The following is a 16,162-nucleotide window of genomic DNA, read 5'->3' as shown; positions in this document are numbered from 1 at the left end:
CTTACTTTAATTTTTTGTTTTTTTTTCTATTTATAAGAAGCCGGAGACCTCCTGATCCAATAACTACGTCAGGTTTAGGTTTTCTTTATAATTAGACCACAATTCACACTCTCACTGACAAGAAATACCCGTTGAAATTGATTACTTGTTTTCAGTATCATGCAAATATTTGTATCTAATATCCCAAACTAGGAACAAATGTGATAAGCTTAAACATAGAAGCATTGTCCGCCATCACCTGCTATGAGACTCCAGAACAAGAGTATAATTAACAAGAAAAATCTTGTTGGGGATTAATAGAAAACATACAAACATTTGTATTCAATCCATGCCTCCAATCCTCGACTGATCGGACATCCATCCTTCAGATTGTTCCATAACTCCCAAGTTCTTTGCAAGCTAGAGCAGACCTGTCAAAACAAAAGGATAAAATGCTGAGATGGATCCCAAGATGAATAAGAAACTGCATCCACCGACAGAAGAATATTATCTTTTCTTTACTTCTTTATATAGGTTGGCTTTAATAGGTCAAATTTTGTGAAAAGCATAAGATATGAACGTAGCAATGAAAAAGCAACGGACATACAGGCGCCCTGAACTCGAGGATCCATAATATGACCAAGCAAGCAAAATTATAACCCTTAAAACTCTTTTTATGTTAAATTAGAACTGAATGAAGAACCTAAGCTAGACATAGGATAACACTTTTCCGTGTGTAACTACTGATTTGCAATATAACTTACGGTCCTGAGGTGTTCAATATAACTTACCATTCAATCCAATCCATGTGCAGGCAGGCTGAGTATACCATCACTTCTCTTCCTCTTTAGGTGGCTGATCTTCATCTTTCTTTTGCTGGTATTAAACAAGGAAAAGAAACCAAGTATCATTTAGTATGAAGAACAAAGACATTGTGGCATTAAAACCTACATGAGCCTCATATAAGATCTGAAAATAGGTCAAATCTGGTGAATGATCGAAATGTCAGGTAGTATTTGCCTCACAGAATGCTGATGGAATCTAAAAACATAAATGGAACTTTCTTGGGCTTTGTTCCTAACACAAGTAGAACTTTATTTTGAAAATGTTATAAACGTAAATTTTTCAATGGCATTTTTTTACGAGGTTTCAAGAACATATAAAAGAGAGTGAACAGTTGGCCCCAAATACACAGGGCCCAAATTGCCCCTTGAACAACCATCAAAATTCAGTTTAAGAGGAAGACCCTTAAAGATACCAGTCCAAATCAGTATGTTATACAACAGCCTCTCCATAAGACCATCAGTCCAAGAAGAGCTCTGATTAAAGGTCCACTTGTTTCCTCATCCCATAAGAAATACAGGACATCATCAATGGAAGAAGCCTCCCACTGGTGTTGGCCAAATACTGGCAAATTGTAAGAAGATCATTGAGCAATGAAACCCAGATAGGAGGAAGGTACACATCTCGGAACTCGAAATTTGCAAAAAATCGCCCCCCACACTGAGAAACTAAAGGAGCAGTGAAGCATCATGGAATCTACTGTTTTCTCTGCAGAATTAACAATCAGGCAACTGTGCCTTTGTAATTTGTCACATGTCAGTATTTACATGTGTGCTGCTGTGCATAAGAAATGAAATACTTTTTGTGGCCCAAAAGCTTCCATACCCAGGATACACTGGGCATGAGGAGAGAATTCCAACAGGTGGTATTATAGAGAAGCGGAGGTAATAAGGCCAGTAGAATCCAGGAACCAAACACGATGATTTTGAACATGCCTTTTCTCCACTTCATCTGCACAGCAGCCCATAAAAAAGTCCAAAATTGTGATGAATTGCCAAAAAAGAGGCTGCCTCATCGAACCCTTTTACAAGTTATGCAATTCTGAAGAAGAAACTCTAGATCACTTAATGCTGCAAAATCCTTTCAGCTATTCAATCTTAATAAATTTGGTGTCCACATTTACTCCCCCTCCTCTTACCAGATTACAATGCACAATAATTCACTTGGAATTTACCGGTTGCAAGTACGACCAGTGGAAAAAAGCAATTGCAGCTGTCCCCTGGTTCTTTTCAAAGATTGTAACAGCAAGACTTTTAACAGATCCACCACCACCTCTTCCAAATAAATTTATTTGGGCCAAAAAATATAAAGGCCTTGCTCCACCCTCCCCCTTTAAACCATTAGCAGGCAATGGATTTTTTTTCTTTTTTTTTTTTAGAGAAAAAGGCAATGGAGATTAATGGCCACTTTCTCCCCTCAAGTTTATCTCATCTCACTCACTGGCAAACCATCCTTGCCTAGCTCCCTTAAGATCAATTTTGATGGTAGCTCATTTTGCAATCGTGGTCCCACAGGTATAGGAGGAATTATTAGAGACCATGAGAGTACTATTCTTCTATCATTTTCAGGTCTTATTAGGATAACCGACTCTGCTGAAGAAATTAAGGCACAACTTCAAGGCCTGAAACCATAAAAGCAGAACTTCTCAATCCTAGAGCTAATGGGAGGCAATTCAGCTGTAGTAATCCATTGGATGAAGCCCCCCCTCCCCCCTGGCAGTTTGGTTACACTTATGAATTTTGAAATTCTTATGAAGTTCACTAGTTGTCTCTTGGCAGCATGCACTGAGAGATGTAAAATAGTAATTTGGACGTATTGGCTAAGGAGAGTGTGTCCAGCCATATTGGTTGGAGACTTCCTTCCTGTTGTATCTTAATCTTGTCCGTCTTCATGTAATTTTTAAAGCAATAAAAGCTAACCACCATTTAAGAAAAGAAAAAAAAAAAAACTTAATGGTCTACACTAATAAGCAGTAGAGGAGCACAGCATCCATAACCATCTTCCACTGCCGTGTTCAACCAATTCTTAGAAATAGCATAATCTTGATCACGTGGAATATCCACTCTTCAAAACGATAAAATTGGCCGCTCCTGTCTACGGAAACCGATTGTAGAAACTCAAAGAGCATAACTGCATATTGATTCTTTATCAGTATGCACTAATACTTTTTTTCCAAAAAAACGAAGAATTTAACAACAATCCATCAAGTGATATGTTCCAAATGGTAGTTTTTGCTAAGAAATTATTTAAAGAAGAACGAAGCCATGCAATGTGGATATTATTTCTTTCTTTTTTATTTTTTTAGATAGAAGGAATAGGAATATTTCATCAGTAGAAACTTTTCATTCATGAGATAAATGAACTTGGTAGTACAATTACAGTTTATAACATGAGGGGACTGAAAAATGGTGCTCCCTGTCAATATGGAGGAACCCACATGTGAATGATTCACATATTATTTCTTTTTTTCATTTTTTTAGATAGAAGGAATAGGAATATTTCATCAGTAGAAAATTTTCATTCATGAGATAAATGAACTTGGTAGTACAATTACAGTTTATAACATGAGGGGACTGAAAAATGGTGCTCCCTGTCAATATGGAGGAACCCACATGTGAATGATTCATATAGAGATTCTGAGACCATGTAGGGCATGGCTCATATGTCTCCTTACTATTCAGTGTATCAAAAATGACGTCACTAACACCACAAAAAGCTGAAAGCCTCACATTTATGTCTCATCCCACAATCTGCAAAACTGGGACATTCTTTGTATACCTGGGTGACATGTAAAGCAGTAAAGATTAACATTACTTGGTAGATATTCAAAAGACTCACCTCTGATTGACCTTGTAAAGAAGCAAGTAAGTCCTTCACTGATGGGTCATTAGGGTCAACTCCTGGGAGCTGCAATAGCATATTATATCAGTGTGTACCAGTTTGGAAGTTAGAATTAGCTGGATTATTATAGGCAAAATACATACTGAGGCAAGAATGGATGATACAAAAGATTGGTCTCCCAAGACTTTGTTCATTTCTGACTGGGAAGGCTGATCTTTTGCAGTGTCCTGAACAGACATCTGAAGGGCTGCAGAAAAGATACACATATAAATCAGCACTTACAAAAATTTCAAGACATCAGTGTACATTAATACATATAAGTCAGTCACCTTCTAAACATCATTCAAGCTATGAAAATAAATCAGATACATGAACCATTTGAGGAGCATAAAAACATACCAAAAGCCAATTCTTGATCATCTGCTGTAGCCTCTGACATATCTGTGTCTCCCACAGCAGCACCCCCAGATTGATTAGACCTAGGGTCATCCATTGACATTGCAAGGGCCTGCTCTAGTAAGGCTGTTTCGTAATCCTACAATATGTTCAATAAAGTTTAACTAAGAATTGTGCTCTTGCACATAGAAATAATTGATTTTAGCATGGGAGAAAACACATGTTCAAAGGATGAATCAAATGACCACTACATGACAAAGGTCAAACTTATTACAACAGAATTGTCAAAAAAAATCCATCCATAGCTCTCTATGTCACCACATAAAGATTACTTGCAGAAGATTTATAGGACATCTGTTCTGCCTTGATACAACAGGAGAAATAAAAAAAAAAAAGCAACTATTTTGATCTCCTATTGAAACATTTAACCTTTTAAGAAAAAAAAAATACATATAGAAATATCTGTTCTAGGTATAGACTACTGGCAAAAAAAAAAAAACCTCCGATGCTATACCTGTCTTCTAGGAAAATTGGCTAAAATAATTTCTGGAAAATGGTGGGTGCTCTTCTAAACCTTAGGAATATCAACATGTTCATCAATATTACCACAACAAGATTACTACAGATTGCACTCTCAGAAAATTAGACAAACACAAAAGAATTAAACAAAATTTACTGCCAAATATTCAATCGGCAAAATAACCAACTCTAGTGCAAAAATTATAGACAAACTTGTATTCACTTCTCAGTGAACATTTGAAATTGATGATTGATGTTTGATTTACCCAGATATAGTGGAATTTAAAACAGAATATTCAACTGTTTAAGAAACAACCATGTACTCCTCCAAACAACAATAAAAAAAAACAATAGTATAGACTTAGCCAGTGCCGTCGTTATTGTCTCTTTCTTTAAATAAAAATGAATAATAAATAAGAATTGGTTCTCAGCAGAACAAACTTTTTGAAAATGTAGTTGTGCAAAGAAGAACTGAACATAACATTTCACCATGGAAATTTAATACAAAGAAAAGCACTGATAGAAGTGTTTTAGAAACTTTCATAAAAAAGTTAAAATTAAAAAGCACAGATCTGCAACTGCTGGAGTATTCATATTCTGTAATTTTGTTCAAAAGATGACATGTGCATATCAATCACCAGATGTGTTATCATCCACTGGATGCAATTGCACTTCCCCTTCCATTTTCTAAACTTTCATAAAAAAAAACCAGTGATATTTTTTAGAAAAAAAAGTTCGATTAAATTAGGGCAAAGAAAAAGAGCAACAAAGCAACCTTAAGCTAGCGGGTTTCCCATGACAACTAGGGATTGAAGGGTAACCCCGTTCTTAGCAAAGGAGTCAGCCACAGAATTATCATTAGGTAAAAGCCCAGTGCTATGTTAGTACTAAAGAGTCAAATAACAGGTAATATACAACTCAGGTTCCATCATATGATGGTCAGTATCTAGCTCTTTGTATCCTTGATTATTGATGGAAGAGTTATTTTAACTGATCATATCCTAGTTCTCTTTCCTCTTCTTCCACCTGACTTATTTGATGACAGCATAATCCATCAAAAAATTATCATTTCTCTTCACAGTTTAAATTTTCACAAACTTCAATTTATAAATAATCTCCTGACTTAATGCTTCATTCCCTTTTTTTAATCAAATTCAGTCCCTATACACGCTTTTCTATAAAATCAGATCAGCGTGAATATATATATTCTTTACTAATCTAGTTATCAAGCTAAATCATTTTCATTAGAACACGCGCGCAAATCAACCATGCTGCATCCAAATAGCTGAAAAGAGTAAAAATTCCATGACAAAATGTAACCATAGAAATTACCGTTAGCTCATTTCTTTTATTATCCCCAGGATCTGAAGTAGTAACAGGTTCAGCCATGGCGGCATCCTGAGAACTCGAAGCCTGTTCCCCTCCTTTTTCCTCCCTTGCAGCTTCTTCTGCAGCCTTTTTTGCTGCAGCTTCCTGCCTTGCTCTCTCCTCTTCCATTGAAACCCTAAGAGCAAGAGCCAGCTCAGGATCTAAGTTTGGATCCACACCAAAATCGAAACCACCACCACCTGCGGCAGCAGCTGCAGCAGCTGCAGCAAAACCACTTCCTCCCTCCCCATCTCCGGTGAATATAGGGGTACTGCACATAAAAAGATAAAAAATATCATGTAGAGGACATGCAGTAAAACTAAAAGCACCTAAAACGTCTAAATTAAACTGCAAATGAAATTAGTATCACTTACGTTAAGAGAACATCAGAAAGAGCATTTTGGCCTGGAGAGACTTGAACAATGTGGCTGCTGTCATTTCTGTTCACAGCAGCAATAAGGGCCTCCAGCTTTTCATGCTTCCCATCATCTTCTTCACCAAATTCAACAATATCAAGGGCAACACTATTCTTTTTCAACTCTCTCCCAATTGTCTCCAATACTTTCTTGTCATATTTGACTGGACTGCTACAAGGACAAGCAGAAATTTAAGCATTGCAGCCCTAAGAGGATATGAAAAATACAATAGGCAGAAAAATATTTTTTGAAAAGTACACCTACCTTCCAGCAAAAACTATAATCCGCTGCTGCTGTTTTTTGTTCTGACGGTGCTTAAGAGCTAACTGAGCAACCTGGATTCCAGCTGTCAAGTTCATCTCACCACCAATTTCCAAGCCTACATGTAAGAAGAAAAGGATCTTCATGATGGAGATAACCCCACCATAAGTAGGACAAGGAAGCAAATAGAAAAGAGATAGCTCAACATTCAAAAGCTAGCTAAATGATATATGCATGTCAGCAGCCCTTGAGGACATATTTACAACATTAAGCCCAAAAAGAAGAATATTTATACCTCAGACTGTGAATATAGCTAAAGAAACCACTAGGGCCTATCAAAAGTAAACCTAAGTCATACTAGAATTAGCAGTGTCCATTACATGGTCATTGATTCACTTAAGAAGAAATATACCTAAATTGTTCTCTGATGTAGTTCAACTCACTAGTTCAGTTCCCTGAGTCCATTCTACTCATTAATAAAATAAACAAAATACAAATAAATTTGGCGCCTCTATTTGATGATTTTAACCACCCCACTGATCCAAAATAACAAATCAGTGGTATTTTCCCCTTCGCTCTTGTTAATAGGGTTTAGGGTTCTTGATAATACGGATGGTACTGCCTTTGTTCTTAGAAAAAACATTGAGTTGAAAACCTAAAAAAACTGCAAAAGGAGCAGCCCAGAGTACAAAGGGAACATATCGAACTAAAATCCACTTAAAAAACACTAACAGGTATAGTATAATTTAGCACCAATCAATTAGAGCATACACAATAAAGGCAAGCTCCAAGACGCTCAACAATACATAAAGGATTAGGACTACATGAAAGATAAATTACATGGAAAATAACTACCGAGAAAATTCTAACTGCCACTGCCCGCATTATTCGCATAAAAATATAAAATAGGAACGCTCGAAGGAGGTTTTCAACAAAGAAAAAGCAAAAGAAAATACCGTGCATGCACGCCAGAATCTTCCCGAGATCGCTAGTGGGAGTGACCAGCACTCGAACTCCTTTACCAGCCATTGTCAAAACACCGACGGTATTCTCTGGGTTAGACTGCATAACATCGACTACATTCCTTTAGGAGAATACAGATGTACAAAATAAATAACCTACACTACACTTCAAAGCACCATAAACATAGAAAACCAGAGAAACGCAGCCTAGAATAGCCACGGTCTTAAAACCCTAAGTTCATCCATTCCGGAAAAATTAAAAGAACGAATTTAAAACGAAGGCCAGATACCTGAGTTTTAGCTCCACAAATAAGATTAACAGCGTCGGCCTGCGCTTGAAACCTTGTCGGTGAATAATCCCCATTTCTCATCCACTCAGAATTGTCGATACAGATCATCGTCGCCTAAACACATAAACCAGCAAACAGTGTCTTGATCAGAAAACTCGATGCAGGAATAGATTGCAGAGAAAGAACTGCGATTGCTCGCTTACCTCGAGAACCATGGCTGCAGTGATGGGAGGGAACGAGGTAGAAGGAAGAAAAACGAGTCTTGAACGTCTACTTGTGAGAGAGAGAGAGAGAGAGAGAGAGAGAGAGGGCAGCGATTTGTTCTCAAAAACTCGCGGAGAAAGTGGTTTTTTTTTAGGAAAGTGGGCCTGAGACTTGAGTCTCGTCAAATGGGCCCAGAATCACTGCTTGAGACTTTAATGCTTCTTTGGTTTATTTTTCCTATAATAGCTTATTGATCAATGTTTATATAGGACAACCATAAGAACTTCTTCATCTTGGATCACCCCATCATACTTCGATGATTTCCCATTCTTTATCCAGGGTTTTTAGAAAAACTTACATCTAGAATTACCATATATTTGATCAGTAAACATGCTAATAACTAGAATTTTTGTAAGGGTTTATATGGAGGCCATGTATTAAGTTATTCAATTGGAAGAACCCTCCCTGCTCCTCAAGCTTCAAAATTCAGAGAAGTCATCACCCAGTAGATTCCACGGAGCTCCAGACATGCGGGATGAAGAAAAGAACTGATTCAAAATGGCTGAGAACTAGACCCATCTGGTCTTCAACAACGGCCATTGTTGGCTCAAGAGGAAAGAGAAAAAAATATTCCATTCATTTTGTAAAAGAAAACTAAATGATACAGATTCTTTACAAAGTGAAAATTTAATAAAAAACTACTGAAAACATTCATGCCCACAAAAGATTTGGAGGTTGGGAGGGAAGAGTTTATATAAATTACAGAAGAGGTGCAGTTACAGTCACACTAGTAAAGGGTTTCTGCCGGGAGGTATGTTATGTCTATCCTGTCTGCTGATGGGAAGAAGAACATAAACTTCATGAACCTCTTGTTTAAAGACATCCCCTTTATCCCTGTCTATTGCGTAACACACATAGATTGTCTCTATGACATTTTCAAGCACATGCACAAAGTAACCTAATACTGCCATTAGCAATACAAATGCAAGAGCTGCCACGACGTATGCCTCAGCTCCAAGAGCACTAGCTGCTTTAAGGATTACACAGGCCTGTTCAAATTGCAGAGCAGATAAGAGTACAATTAGAGGCATGAAGATAAGTTAGAAAAACAGAGCAAATTGGAAAACTGATCTGAATGATAGTACTATGATCTGCGTTTGTCAAGAGGATCAATGGATGATAAAAAGAGATGCAAAAGCCATTTTTGGCCAAGTGACATGGACTCAAGGATCCAACTCGGCAACGGTGAAATCCAGGTCAGGTTTTGCCCAAGTCTGGTCGCTTTTCCTAAGGCCATAGGCTACACTTGGGGCTAGTAGGGAGGTACACTTCCTCCCCCCTTGCTCCATCCCAAATTCAGGCCAACCTGGCAAGTTGCTTAACCATGATTTAGCACCAAATGTACTATTTGGCATCCACAGATCTACAAGGTGTGTAAATGATGGACACCAGTATCCAAAATTGAATAAAAAATAGTCTGAACTGATCGACTGGCCTTAAACTATGCAAGCAGTGCCAAGAATATCCAATCAGCAGTCTAATGATCCTTGAGAGATGAAGGCAGGCACTGACAGCGTGACCTTGTGCTTATCCAAACCTCTACTGAAGACTTGATGGTTTACTTCACATTAGCAATGAAAAAGAAATTCCGTATTACAAGTCCAGAATCTTTCAACATTACATGCCATACCCATGCAAGTTAATCAATTGTGCAGACTATGTTGAGAAGAGAAGTTGTCTTGATCCGTTTTACTTACCACAATCGCATATAGTGCTGACAATATAAAAATAATTCCAGCGAGGATTCGAGTAGAAATGGTCTCCACAAAGACAGCAGAGAGCAGGTTACGTTTCAGAAGCTCATACGTCATCTTCGCAGAAGAACAGTAGGCTTCACCGGTAATTGCAGCAAAGTTGATGGTGAACTTGTTGAGAAAATCAATTGCTGATAAAAGGAAACCGGCGCAAACCCGTATTATGAGGTTCACCACTCCTTGAGCAGCATCTTCTCGTGTAGCACTATCAACTACAGCCCTCACAAATCGGACTGCACCCATTATCAAGCCCGAAAAACATATAGTACCAAAGGAGGGGCCAAAAGCATTTCTGTTATTTGTTAACAAGGCATTAGTAATTGATCAGAAAAGATAAACAAAAAGATTCATTGCAAGAAACCCAATAGAATCATAACAAGTGAACATGGAGTCATGTGGTTCAGAAAAGAAGAAAGAAACAAGGAAAAATGTCTTTTCTCTTTCATCATATGATTTGTAAACAGGTCTCAAGCATTTCTAGCCTTTATCTGCAATATATGGGAAAGTAGAAGGGCCACTGCAATTCCATGAAAACCCAGAAGAACTAAGAAGGCAAACAAAAAGCAGGAGAGTCAACAAGAGGATATAAATCTGCACCACCTTTAATAACAACAAGCCTCAGTATGATCTGTTACAACAACAACAATATTGTAATGACCTACAAAATTGACATCCTATCAACCCAAGGTTCCTAAGGAATAACTATTTCATCATGTATCATGACTTCCATTTAACATCTACTTCATTTCTGGAGCCTGACTCCCAGATTAGAACATAGACTGTAAGACCCTAATCAAATGGGTATGCTCCTTTTCACTTCCCAAACATCTAACTTGGAAGTTTCCCCTTGCTTCAATCAAATGGACCACATTAATCTACCAATGATGACGTGATGAAAAAGACATCTGTTGTGGAAAATGTAGAAAGAAGATTTTTAGATAATAAAAAAATGTCTTAAAAAATGAAGATACTGATCACCTATTGTGTTCATCTATCTTTTATTTTTCTTCATATAATACAAGCACTTTTTCTGTCAGATGTTTCTCGACCAATATATACTACATCCTGACACCAACATAAGTCTACACACCAAAACCCAAAACCTCTTAAATTTTGAAATATATAACAGTCTCTAATTCCGTTCTATAGAGGAAAGGTGACAACAAGAGAATCAAAGTAAAAACTTAGACTAAACTACAATTCCTGATCAAGCACTAGTTCTACTTAGTTTTAAGAAGGATGAATTCTGCACTTAACTAATCACCATCCCTGAACTTGGCCTTGTCAATCAGATCCTGTCAGGAAGAAGCACCACATTTATTTAAAAAAAAAAACATGTGCAATAAATTTTTAGTTTTTTTAAAGCTTACATGAATCAAGCACCTATATATCATGTTTCAGAAAACTTGACTGTGTAAATGATAAAGTATGCAACCCCCAGTTATTTTCTTATTCCATTCTACACCAGGTTTACCTTTCTTCTTCAGTAAAAGATAAGTAAAACCAGTACATCCAGAAAATCAATCTCACAAAATCACCTTAAGAACATCTGATGAGGTACTAAAACTAATGTTCTCCAAGGTACCCCTTGTTTTCTTCATAAGATGACGGCATATTAAGTCTAAGCAATATAACCCGCCAATTACTTTCTAACCTCTATTAAGAAATACTCCCTTCTTATTTAAACTAATGAGGGGATAACAAGCAGCTGGAGATACTGTAATTTTTCCACGTGTTTGAAATGAAAGAGGCCAAGTAATATATTTTAAGCAGTGGCAACCTTTTCTATTTATGCACTCTCTTTTCTTGTTTTGTACTTCCAAAGCAGTCAACATTGCTAACTAAGTCAGAGATAGGACTTTGTTCTTGATGAGGAAGGACCAACTCAACTTAAGGTCTATCTGATGAGTGGAGGAAGAGTGGAAGAGGAAGAAGAAGACGAAAGGGAGAAGAGGAGGAACCGAAGGCTGAGAGGGGAGAAGAGAGAGTAGTCAGGGAATTTTTTTCCACTCTCCCTCATTTCAAAACATTACAAGCTTTAAATAGAAACTCAAAACCGTAATTGATCATTCAAAATGACAAAAATACCCCTGAACACATGAAATAATTACTCCTAAGAACAATCCAAAATGTGAATAATAAAATTACAAAACATCATCTAATTAATCCTAAATGAATCACTACCCAACCACAATGTGGTGGGTCAAGCTATAGTCCGATGCTTCCTAGCATATACTCAAGTAATCGGGGCACACGAGTGGTGTCCCTACCACTATCTATTCTACACTTTTAATAGACTGAAATCTTCTATAAATTCAGCTTGGCAAGTGTAGAAGCAATTACTAATAACTGAAGCCAGACAAGTTAAGAACACAACTCACATGCTTATAGCAGAAAACTGAGCAGATGTAAAAGCACTTTAGTCAGGCCAATTAAGAACACAATTCACATGCTTATAGAAAAAAAAAGGAACTCTGATGTAAAAGCACTGTAGCCAAGCCAATTAAGAACACGACTAAGATGTTAAAGCGGATAGCTGAGGAGATGTAAATGCGATTTAGTCAGGCTAATCAAGAACACTATCACATGTTTATAGCAGAAGACTGAGGAGATTTAAAAGCACTGTAGCCAGGCCATTTAAGAACAAAACTGTAACTGAGATATAAACGCACTGTAGCTTGGCCAATTAAGGACACAACTCAATACCCCTTAAGACCTGTTACCAGCTAGACTAAATGCATGAAATTACCACTCCCCCTACATAGACCAGCCTCTTTAACACAGTTTCACAATTCAGCAGCAAAACTGCTCCAGAAAGAACCTAAACAGAGAAAAGTTCAGTAAATCACCTAATTGAAGTCCTTATGCCACGGCTGGGGCGAGAGCCCTCCTTCGAGAAGTACCATTGTGCAATAGTCCCACTGATCACATACACCTGAGCTTCCACCATACTGGCTGCAGACCAGACCATTGTAATAATCGCCAGAGCAAAATAGGCGGGCACCCAGCTGTCTTGCTTCCATACACAGTGATACTCGCCATGTGAGTGCAACTTCGGCACGATCTTTCCGTTCTTCGGCGTAAACACCAAAAATACAACAAACGGAACAAAGTAGACCAAGAGCCCGAAGCTCAAAACCGGAAGAACAGCTAATAAGCCCAAGTTTTTGGCAAGCGCGTGAGCCCCAATCTGTATGACTCTAATAGTCAATTCTATCCGATGCCAATTCGTTATAATTATCCACACAATTATCCCAATAACAAGGAAAATGAACAGGAGAACGAAGATTCGGTATGCAAAGGGGAAGGCGTCCCGGCAAGAGGAGGAGACAGTGCATGTGACGAACCAAAAGACATTAAAGAAGGACGGAATTATGACAAAGAAAGGAAGAGAGACGTAAACGATCTGTTTGGTGTAATGTCTAAGAGACCAAAGTACAAACAACGCGACCGGACCCGAGAGAATTAAAGTAATCACAAGGGTCCACACCAAATTCTTCACTAGTACAGAGGAAGAAGACGACGACAGGGAAACGAGGGATTCTCCGTAACCCGTTGAATTTTCTAACTGGCACGAATTGGTGGTCTGGTTGTAATAAAAAGATGAGAGTTCACCAGATTTGGAGTTGTGATGGGCAGCAGCAAAGATGCCTAACACAAAGGTGGCTAACGATATCAGGATGAATAGAAAGAGAAAGGGGAGGTCTTGAAAGGTCCTCGACCCATGCTTATAAGTAATTTGTGGGTAATCCTGCGCATCCGCTTCGATCGCCTCGTGTTCAGGGGGGTTGGACAAAAGAGGACGAGAAGGCGAAGAAGAAGGGTCGTGAAAATTGGGCAGTTTAGACTCCTCGCTTCCTGCGCTACTGCTGCCCATGGAAGAGAGAAACAGAGAAACAGAGGATCAGAGAAAATTCGGCAGTTCTATCTACAAAGACAATCAAATGATTAACAAACTGAGCAGCGCAGTGCGATGAGGAAGACAAAAGGTAAATTACGATAATACCCAAACCACAATTCTGAAATCTCCCATTTCTTCATTGCTGTACCCATTAAACATCGCAAGATCACTACCACATATTAAGAGTAATTAGACGAGACTCCTTGGTAAATAGACTATCCAACATGGGTATTTTGATCAAAGAATGTATTCTAAATGTCCTTGGTGAGACGGCGGCACGACTCTAGAGGTCCTGAGAGAAGTCCTGTCGTTGATCGTTATTTGATTATTAATAAAGACTGCACAGGTGCGCGTGACATGCTACGCTTTATGTTAATTAAAATTTCCTTACCATACCACATATGGTCACATAAGGGTCTTGACTAGGGTGGCATCCAGTCGAACTGAACTTGAATTTATATATATGTTCAAATATAACTTGATTTAAATTCTTTGAACTTGAGTTCTAGCCAAGCCTCCAACATAAAATTGGAATCGAGGTTCGAGCTATAACTTACATTTAAAATGTTGCATAAAATATATGTCTCGATTTGGGTATTAGATTATGTAAACATTGGAAGTTCATTCACTCAAGTGACAAGTTAAGGTCCATGTACCCCAACTATAGAAGAATTTTCCCTTTCCATGCACCACAAAGATATAAAGTTTGAACAACTACAAAATACTAAAATAGGCAATGAAGTCAAATATTGAATATTTATCTATGTAAATAAATTCAAACAAATTAATCAACATGTTTTTATAATGTTTCCTTTGGGCTTAGATTATAACACATAAGTGATTTATATCACCTTATGATGTGATCAAAATTTGTTGTAATGGAATTTTTTAGGTATGTGGTCAATTAGATTATTTTTTAAAATATTTTTATCCCTTCATGATTAATCACTTAAATATAATATTTACCCTATGAGGTTAAATTATTATATCTTTATGATTAATCATGATTTTTTATATCATTAACTTTGCGACTAAGATTAAATGTCACTAGACATTTTAATAATTAAGATTGTTGTGGTTATTACTCAATTATTCAAAAGTAAATAAAAATATGATAATAAAATAATTGACTAAAATTGATGCCAATTATTAATTTCTTATAAAATTAATTTAACTAGCTGAGTCGGGAGCGAGAGTGTGGGAGGGGAATTCTTCCTCCCCTCGTCACCGCTAAGCCCCTCCCGTCTGTTGCTATCGCCGTCGATAGTTGCTCGCCGACCGCCTTTGTCGCTGTCGGTTCGATTTCTTCCTCCCCTAGTCTGCCTTCTGTCGCCGCCACCTCTGTCGCAAGCGTCATCCCCGACGACAAGTCCTCGTCGGCACCGCTAACCCTCTTTCCTCCATGCGTCTCGGCGGAAAACCAGAACCAGATATACCAGTTGTCCCTTCCTCATGGCTCTTGAAAAAATTGAAAATACCTTTTAGTAGAAATACGTTTTTAGGGACTATTAGTCCCTTTTTTTTGTGAATATTTTTCTAATTGAAAATTTTTATTAAAAAAATCATATAATTTTCCTGCCAAGATGGGCTAGAAAATCGTATATAATTTTTTTTAATAAGTATTTGACAGTTGATGTTGTAATACTTTTAGCATGAGGCAATTTTCATAGCAATTTTGTGTTTGATGTTTTATTTGATTAAAATTTTATAGATAAGTATAGTAATATATTAAATTGATTATTAATTTTTATTTATTTCCCTAGAAGAGGCAATAAGAGGTTTATTTAACTTTCCTAAGAAAAATTTAAAATATTTATTGTAATTTTCTAATAAGTCACTAATAGTAATAGGATTTTATTTAAAGGTTTTTTTTTGGAAATATGTATCATAGGAAAAATATTTTTAGTTTTTCCTATAATATATATTTTCAACCAGAGGCACAAGGAGGCCATAGTAAATTTATGGCCAGATTCAAAAATTACAAAATAAGTTAGACAATATTTGGGGTAAAAAAGATTAATATTGGTGTGTTCTAATCCATTATCGAAATTCAATCTGGAACCTCCCCTATCATTCTTTTTTTAAAATGTATGCATAATTTTATATATAATTTATTTGACATATATTTTATGTAGAGTATTAAATGTAGGTTAAGTTCGAACTAGGCTAAAACTCGAGCTCAAACTCAGTTAAAATTACTAGGCTCGACCTCGATTACAACTTAAGCTAGAGGCGAGGATCGGCTCGAGCTTAAGTTCGAAATATTTAAATCAAGTTTGAGTTGAACAAAGTTCGGACTCAGCTGGATTCAATGCCACCCTTATGCCTAATTTTAAGTAGATGTTATTCCCAATTTTATGTAAAATAT

The 16,162-nt window shown here is 37.2% G+C and overlaps 2 protein-coding genes across 3 annotated transcripts; both read right to left on the bottom strand.

The window, feature by feature from the left end:
- Positions 1–107: 107 nt before the first annotated feature.
- Positions 108–8,167, bottom strand: LOC137939010 (26S proteasome non-ATPase regulatory subunit 4 homolog). Of its 2 annotated transcripts, none has more exons than XM_068784167.1 (11): positions 8,079–8,167; positions 7,876–7,989; positions 7,580–7,685; positions 6,627–6,741; positions 6,321–6,533; positions 5,911–6,217; positions 4,063–4,198; positions 3,807–3,910; positions 3,661–3,729; positions 771–855; positions 108–410 (listed from the first exon to the last, which is right to left on the bottom strand). In XM_068784167.1, the coding sequence occupies exons 1-10, from the start codon at positions 8,088–8,090 to the stop codon at positions 811–813; spliced, it is 1,221 nt and encodes a 406-aa protein (XP_068640268.1). In that variant the 5' UTR covers positions 8,091–8,167; the 3' UTR covers positions 108–410; positions 771–810. The 2 variants fall into 2 exon arrangements, with proteins under 2 accessions (XP_068640268.1, XP_068640269.1); XM_068784168.1 differs by having other exon boundaries at positions 6,321–6,530.
- Positions 8,168–8,699: 532 nt separating this feature from the next.
- On the bottom strand, positions 8,700–13,815 carry LOC137939192 (uncharacterized). Its single transcript, XM_068784409.1, has 3 exons — positions 12,743–13,815; positions 9,837–10,185; positions 8,700–9,128 (listed from the first exon to the last, which is right to left on the bottom strand). Exons 1-3 carry the CDS (start codon positions 13,768–13,770, stop codon positions 8,862–8,864), a joined length of 1,644 nt encoding a protein of 547 aa, XP_068640510.1. The 5' UTR covers positions 13,771–13,815; the 3' UTR covers positions 8,700–8,861.
- Between the last annotated feature and the right edge of the window lie 2,347 nt (positions 13,816–16,162).

This window comes from Aristolochia californica, unplaced genomic scaffold (genome assembly GCF_029961685.1).
Source record: "Aristolochia californica isolate CCGP_79_NKW_82.1479 unplaced genomic scaffold, dmAriCali1.0.hap1 SCAF_8, whole genome shotgun sequence".
Classification (NCBI taxonomy): domain Eukaryota; kingdom Viridiplantae; phylum Streptophyta; class Magnoliopsida; order Piperales; family Aristolochiaceae; genus Aristolochia; species Aristolochia californica.
The sequence above is the reverse complement of the archived record's forward strand: the minus strand, read 5'-3'. Positions and strand labels throughout refer to the sequence as shown.